An 8,053-nucleotide genomic window follows, 5' to 3' on the forward strand; every position below is an offset into this window, starting at 1 on the left:
AAGTGGAAAACTATTGTGAAAACTGCTCCAGATCACTTGATATCCACCACAAAGGGGAAAGAATAGAATATGGAGGGTGGAGAGGGTCAGACCCGATTTAACTTAAACGGTCTATCGTACAGCAGAGCGTGTCCAACTCCAAACCAACCACACTGAATAGATAGGAGCATATCATGAGTGCACAGTTTACAAAACAGAGCTGAGTGCTCTCCATGCAAAATAGGTCCCATATATACATATCTCGTGTTTTTTCCTCTCTCCCCTACCCCTACCCCAATCCCATTATCATTTATATCAACAATGCAACGGAAAAAATAGTTTCATCGTTTTTATTGCAACAACACAAATTATTGCAGCTTTACCATCTCACCACTATCTCGTACCATCTCCAGCACCTCCACATCCCGTGGCTATGGATAAGACAGGGTGATTGGTTCAATAATCACAAGCAGGATGGCAATAGAACATAACAGGTCCTGTTATTGGTCAGGTAGGCACAAGGCCCGGAGTGACAGGCCTGCTCATGGGACCTGGCTCTTGTAGCCGTAGTTGAGTTCTGCCCCTCCACTAAGCAGCAGGTCTATCCCAGTGCAGAACGTAGCATCAGCAGCCAGGTACAGAGCAGCCAACCCACTCTCAGCTTCTGTCCCCATTCGACCAAGCAGCTGTTGGAGATGAGGAAGAATGTTAAAGATGAGGCATCAGGGTCATCAAGACGAGAGATGCAAGTGAAATTAGGAAGTCTCTACCAACCCTCCCTTTTCAATGCATTCTGAAATATGTCATTGTAACAGATCTTATATTTCATCGTATATCTTGTATTGGCTCCTGTCCAGTGAGCACTTGCCTGAGCGTTCTCTCCCTCTTTAATGGTAGCTAAGGTATCTGCAGTCTGTCCAGCCAGCTCCTCCCACAGAGGTGTCATCACATTACCAGGGGAGATGCTACAAGATAATACACATTTAGACTGCAGCAAACAGAGCTAGAGATAAGAGGAAAAGTGGAAAAATACAAAAGTATTTAAAATCAGGACAGACAAAAGGGCAAGAGAGAAAGTTTGAAAGTTTGTAAATGGAGACAGATGCCAGTTCTACTCACCAGTTGACTCTCACTTGGTATCGACTCTCATCCACAGCCATGGCTTTTGTCATGGCAATGATCGCCCACCTTGTGGAGGAAAAGAGACATCACCCCTGTTAGGCCTACTTCTCCAAGCCTCAAACAGTGGGATAAAGTACTGATGCATACTGTTATCTAGATTTTTAGTTCACCTTAGTGGCTACATATGGTGCTGCATTTTTCTGACCAATGGAGCCCACCAGACTGGACAAGTTAATGATGTTCCCCTGGCGCTGTCGCAGGTGGGGCAGGGCATACTGAGGAGGGGAGATCCCGTGATGACGTAACACATAAGGTATCTAATAACCCATTATTAAGGCTCATACATGCTTATAACAAGTAATAAAGCATCATACCTGAAGGCTTTCAGTAAAGGAAATATAATGAGTGAATGATTTACTTTGGAGGCCAGGAAGTAACTGATGAGGTTAAGATTCAAAAGATCTCTGAACTCCTCTGCAGTAGTGTCATCTGTGGGTTTATGAGGTGGGTCTGAAAGGGGATGAAAGTGAGGGAACTCAATGAATACAGCATAAACACTAACCAAATGTCTATGGAGTATGTGAATTGTAGAAGAGGGGGAAGAAACATGCATTTCATATCCACAAAAAAAGTGTTAAGTGGTACAAAAACGTCTGCCGATCTTAAAAAACGATGAAAACCAGTATAGCATTAAAAATACATCCGCGTTACGACTTGCACCTTTGTCAGGGTGTGACGATCAGGTGATCGGTTTGATGGTGCAAGCTGCAAAGCGTATACACGAAGTACAAAACATGAGGAACACCTGCTCTTTCCACATCAGACAGACTGGGTGAATACAGGTGAACGCTATGATCCCTTATTGATGCCACTTCAAATCAGTGTAGATGAAGGGGAGGAGACGGGTTAAAGTAGTCTTTTTAAGCCTTGAGACAATTGAGACATGGATTGTGTCTGTGTGTCATGCAGAGGGTGAATGGGCAAGACAACATATTTAACTTCCTTTAAACAGAGTATGGTAGTAGGTGCCAGGCGCACCGGTTTGTCAAGAACTGCAACACTACTGTGTTTTTCACCATAAATAGTTTCCTGTTTGTATCAAGTATGGTCCACCACCCAAATGACATCCAGCCAACTGTGGGAAGCATTAGAGTCAACATGGGCCAGCATCCCTGTGGAACGCTTTCCACACCTTGTAGAGTCAACATGGGCCAGCATCCCTGTGGAACGCTTTCGACACCTTGTAGAGTCAACATGGGCCAGCATCCCTGTGGAACGCTTTCCACACCTTGTAGAGTCAACATGGGCCAGCATCCCTGTGGAACGCTTTCCACACCTTGTAGAGTCAACATGGGCCAGCATCCCTGTGGAACGCTTTCCACACCTTGTAGAGTCAACATGGGCCAGCATCCCTGTGGAACGCTTTCCACACCTTGTAGAGTCAACATGGGCCAGCATCCCTGTGGAACGCTTTCCACACCTTGTAGAGTCCAGGCTGTTCTGGGGGCAAAAGGAGGGGTGCAACTCAATATTAGGAAGGTGCTCTTAATGTTTTGTACACTCAGTGTATGTGTTTTTAATGCTTGAATATGCCTGTTTAAATAATGGCTTGCCAGGGCCTCCCAAGTAGCACAGCGGTCTAAGGCACTGCATCGCAGTGTTAGCTGTGTTACTACAGATCCTGGTTATATACCGGGCTGTGTCGCAGCTGGTCGCGCCTGGGAGACCCATGAGGCGACGCACAATTGGCCCAGCGTCGTCCGGGTTAGGGGAGGGTTTGGCCGGCCGGGATGTCCTTGTCAGTGCATGCACACTGACAGTTGTTCGGTGCTTCCTCCGACACATTGGTGCAGCTGGCTTCCGGGTTAAGCGTGCATTGTGTCAAGAAGCAGTACGACTTGGCGGGGTTGTGTTTCGGGACAATGGGACAAGACTGTAACTACCAAATTGGATATGACAAAATTGGGGAGAAAAAGAGGGTAAAAAAAAGTATATATATAATAATAAAAATAAGTGCCTGGACGTGGATTGGTATTCCAACTATCAGCTGATTTGTGGATATATCATTTCCTTAACAACATCAATTCTCATACAAAATGATAACAGATACTCACGCCACCCAGCATTGTTGACCAGACAGTCTATTTGACCATAATGCTCCACTGTCACTGAAATCAACCTCTGCAGAGAGAATACCATACGTTGAGTTGACTGCACTCTGTCATTGACCACCACACTGTGTTAGACGTGTATAATTACTCTCTCCAGGTATGTGGACCTATGATCCCATTACCTATGTACCTACCTAACTTGCTACATAGAGCCTAAGCTGAAAAACCAGCTAGACACACCACTAAAATAACGTACAAACATACACACATCCCTCAGTCAAACACACAAAACAGGTTATAACAATGTCACTACTGTTCACAAGCACCAGGATCTGGACACTGATTGATGATTGGATGTGTAGAAAAAAAAGAAGTCGCTCTGGATGAGAACATCTGCTAAATGACCTAAATGACCTAAATGTAAATGTAAAACATTATGGAAAGCTTCCGTCTTGCAGTGTTAGTCTGACCACTAATACATTTGAATTGTCTGATGAGGCTTCATCTATCTGTCCACTCCAGTTGAAGTCGAAAGTTTACATACACTTAGGTTGGAGTCATTAAAACTTGTTTTTCAACCACTCCACAAATTTCTTGTTAACAAACTATAGTTTTGGCAAGTATATCTACTTTGTGCATGACACAAGTCATTTTTACAACAATTGTTTACAGACAGATTATTTCACTTATAATTCACTGTATCACAATTCCAGTGGGTCGGAGGTTTACATACACTAAGTTGACTGTGCCTTTAAACAGCTTGGAAAATTCCCGGAAATGATGTCATGGCTTTAGAAGATTCTGATTGACTCAAATGATGTCAATTAGCCTATTGGAGGTGTACCTGTGGATGTATTTCAAGGCCTACTTTCAAATTCAGTGCCTCTTTGCTTGACATCATGGGAAAATCAAAAGAAATCAGCCAAGACCTCAGAAAATAAATTGTAGACGTCCACAAGTCTGTTTCATCCTTGGGAGCATTTTCCAAACGCCTGAAGGTACCACGTTGATCTGTACAAACAACAGTACGCAAGTATAAACACCATGGGACCACACAGCCGCCATACCGCTCAGGAAGTAGAAGCGTTCTGTCTCCTAGAGATGAACGTACTTTGGTGTGAAAAGTACAAATCAATCCCAGAACAACAGCAAGGGACCTTGTGAAGACGCTGGAGGAAACAGGTACAAAAGTATTTATATCCACAGTAAAACAAGTCCTATATCGACATAACCTGAAAGACCGCTCAGCAAGGAAGAAGCCACTGCTCCAAAACCACCATAAAAAAGACAGACTACGGTTTGCAACTGCACATGGGGACAAAGATCGGAGTTTTGGATAAATGTCTTCTGGTCTGATGAAACAAAAATAGAACTGTTTGGCCATAATGACCATCGTTATGTTTGGAGGAAAAAGGGGGAGGCCTGCAAGCCGAAGAACACCATCCCAACCATGAAGCACAGGGATGGCAGCATCATGTTGTGGGGTGCTTTGCTGCAGGAGGGACTGGTGCACTTCACAAAATAGAAGGCATCATGAGGATGGAAAACTATGTGGATATACTGAAGCAACATCTCAAGACATCAGTCAGGAAGTTAAAGCTTGGACGCAAATGGGTCTTCCAAATGGACAATGACCCCATGCATACTTCCAAAGTTGTGGCAAAATGGCTTAAGGACAACAAATTCAAGGTATTGGAGTGGCCATCACAAAGCACTGACCTCACTCCTATCGAACATTTTTGGGCAGAACTGAAAAAGCATATGCGAGTAAGGAGGCCTACAAACCTGACTCAGTTACACCAGCTCTGTCAAGAGGAATGGGCTAAATTCACCTAACTTACTGTGGGAAGCTTGTGGAAGGCTACCCGAAACGTTTGACCCAAGTGAAACAATTTAAAGCCAATATTTACTAGGACTAAATGTCAGGAATTGGGAAAACCTGAGTTTAAATGTATTTGGCTAAGGTGTATGTAAACTTCCAACTTCAACTGTTTAATATATATATATTTTTTTTTACAAATTAATAAATGTATGTCAGCACAGACCTCAATGCCTGAGCGAACTCTCAGTCTGGGAGGCACAAAAAAACAAGGGAAGAAAACAGGAAACAAGGGCACAGGAAACACAGAGAGCTTCAAATAATGACCGACTGGGCCTTTAACAGTGATTTCTAAGCAGTTTATAAGCAGACCTTCAAATGAGGAGCAAGGGGCTTGCTAGAGCAGTGGAGAAGAGTCCTTTCACAGACAGGGAAAATACAACAAAGACTAAAGATAGGTGGAGTGTAGATTACAATACAAAACGTTTTAGTAAGCATTCTGATAAACCACAGGTCATGAGATCCATTGAGGAATGAGGATATAAACTCTGTTGAAATGTTGTGCATATGAGTGATCATTTGACTCTCATTTCACTGCCCTATAAGATAAGTCATTGCCCAGAAGCCCTACCTTGATGTCCTCCTCTTTGGAGATGTCACAAGGTACAAATTTGCATGACCCTGGCCCTGCCCTGTTCAGCTCGGCCTCTAGAGCCTGTCCTGCTGCCACTGTCAAAAATAATAAGAATATATATATATAATAAGAATACAGTAAACTTATGAATATGCAATGTAAAGATGATGTCGAGAGGGATTTTTTTTAATGATTCATAAAGTCTTCAACAATGGATTACTGATGAATGAAGATTCTGAGACACATTATTGTGTGGTGATTCTGATGGTTTTTTGTAACTGATGGCTTCTACGGTTGTGGCTAGATGGATAGGATAACTAATGCAGTAGGTTAGGAGAATTAATGCAGTAGGTTAGGAGAATTAATGCAGTAGGTTAGGAGAATTAATGCAGTAGGTTAGGAGAATTAATGTAGCAGGTTAGGATAATTAACGTAGCAGGTTAGGATAATTAACGTAGCAGGTTAGGATAATTAAAGTAGCAGGTTAGGATAATTTATGTAGCAAGTTAGGCGAAAAAGTTTAAGGTTAGGTTTAGCTACAATCCTACAGTTGTCGCCGACGCAACTCGAGCATGCAACTTTTGGTACGAAGCTGTACTCCATCTAGCCACAACCGTAGAAGCCACCAGTTCCCCCACACCTGCAATGGTATACTTTAATCTGAGCACCCCCTCTTGCACTCACCCCCTCTTGCACAGAATACAACTTTGGCTCCATTCTCCACTGGGGAAAGAACAACAGAATAGCACATTATTGTTTCCCCAGTACCTCACTCTGCTCAAATCTCAACAAACTTACTTCAAATCAGCAACTTTGATTCTTACCGAATACTTTGACAATCCCTCTACCAATCCCTTTGGACCCGCCGGTCACAATGACAACTTTGTCTCCGTAACGCAATGTACTGCCTGACATGTTCACTAGAGCCAACCCGTCACCGGTGATGATTTCAGTGATGATACGTTCGCAAAGAACCGCCACTACCTGGTTGACTGTGTTGGTCGAATGCCGCAAACAAAGTGACTTGCCCTCTTTCCAAGCTACACTTTTTATTCTATTTCTTTACATGCAGCAAAATATATAATTGCATCCCCCCCGTTGTCTTTTTGCCTTTTACATTTCTACGTTAACTTTCGCTTCCCTCTTCCAAGTTCCTTAAAAATCATGGGATTTGTTGTCGTCTGTGAAGACAGGTGAGTGGCTTTGTGGGACTTGTAGTTTAAACTCCATGCAAGTTTTAACGCACATCCTGGTGCTGCAACCTGCTGTGTCAACATGCATACCGGTATCTCAGTCTATGTATGAGGCATATTCTGAAATTGAAAAAATAAGCCATTACATTCATCAATTAACCAAGAAGCCAATGGGATGGTTTTTGCAATTGCCTAATGCATAATTAATATTTTTTTTAAAAATACTTTAATGCTCACTTTCCTGTAAAATCCACCTCATATCAGTGTTATAACTGTTATACATTTGACATGTTTTTTTTCCCCACCTTCCAACTGACACACGTCTCTAAATAGTTCAACTCAACCATCAATTCTTATTTTACATTTACATTTGAGTCATTTAGCTTACAATCGTATCCATAGCGATTTAACAGAGCGATTAGGGTTAAGTGCCTTGCTCTAGGGCACATCAACAGATTTTCTTTACCTAGTCGGCTCGGGATTCAAACCAGCCAACTTTCGGTTACTGGCTCAACGCTCTTAACTGCTAGGCTACGTGCCGCCCCATGTAACCTTTTTCTGGCCCAGAAATAATGCTGTTGACATCTTACAGTGGTCATTATATGTCACTTACATTTTTGTTGACACAACACCTGTGAGTCATTACCTGCCTGACACGTGTGCACCATACCCTATACTATACCATACACTAAGCCAACTGAATAAAGTCTTATGAAAAGATCACCAGAAAAGGAGTGTCATGGCCTTTTGTTGTAGGCTTTCAGTTTTACTGTTCGGTCTCATAACATGTGTTAACATGTTTGTAAATGTGACTTGGGCCCGACATTTTTCCTGACCACACCTCACCAGGAAATGCATTGGCTATGCTACATAACTCATTTAGGGCCCTGAGTGTTTCCTGGTAAGGTGACATGGTCAGAAAAACACCGGGCCCTAGTCAGGAGCATTATAAATACTGAAAGCCAGGATGGAACTCCAAAATACATTCTCACTGGGATTTTATGGGTGTTCATTTGTGTCTCGTGAGGACATCAGTACATGTGTTGAGGATGGTGTGTGTGTTTTTGTGTGTTTGTTTATGACAGGGAGAGAGGGGAAATTGAAGACTTTAAGAGAGAGGCAGGGGGCTGACATTAGGGGTGGGGGTATGAAGAGGACTTTAAGAGAGAGGCAGAGGGCTTACATTAGGGGGTGG

At 42.9% G+C, this 8,053-nt stretch overlaps 1 protein-coding gene across 1 annotated transcript; it reads right to left on the reverse strand.

Moving 5' to 3' along the window:
- Positions 1 to 315: 315 nt before the first annotated feature.
- Positions 316 to 6,828, reverse strand: hsd17b14 (hydroxysteroid (17-beta) dehydrogenase 14). The gene is made up of 9 exons (XM_065010371.1): positions 6,490 to 6,828; positions 6,350 to 6,388; positions 5,663 to 5,760; positions 3,216 to 3,282; positions 1,520 to 1,611; positions 1,271 to 1,376; positions 1,099 to 1,165; positions 848 to 944; positions 316 to 665 (listed from the first exon to the last, which is right to left on the reverse strand). The coding sequence occupies exons 1-9, from the start codon at positions 6,578 to 6,580 to the stop codon at positions 522 to 524; spliced, it is 801 nt and encodes a 266-aa protein (XP_064866443.1). The 5' UTR covers positions 6,581 to 6,828; the 3' UTR covers positions 316 to 521.
- Between the last annotated feature and the right edge of the window lie 1,225 nt (positions 6,829 to 8,053).

Source organism: Oncorhynchus nerka, linkage group LG26 (assembly GCF_034236695.1).
Source record: "Oncorhynchus nerka isolate Pitt River linkage group LG26, Oner_Uvic_2.0, whole genome shotgun sequence".
NCBI lineage: Eukaryota > Metazoa > Chordata > Actinopteri > Salmoniformes > Salmonidae > Oncorhynchus > Oncorhynchus nerka.

Excerpts from the sequence above, each read along its gene's own strand:
- hsd17b14 (XM_065010371.1), bottom strand. The coding sequence starts at position 6,580 with ATGTCAGGCAGTACATTGCGTTACGGAGACAAAGTTGTCATTGTGACC. Across the intron at positions 1,377-1,519 it reads GTTACTTCCTGGCCTCCAAA|TATGCCCTGCCCCACCTGCG; the intron begins GTAAATCATTCA and ends TCCCCTCCTCAG. Across the intron at positions 666-847 it reads AAGAGGGAGAGAACGCTCAG|CTGCTTGGTCGAATGGGGAC; the intron begins GCAAGTGCTCAC and ends CATCTCCAACAG.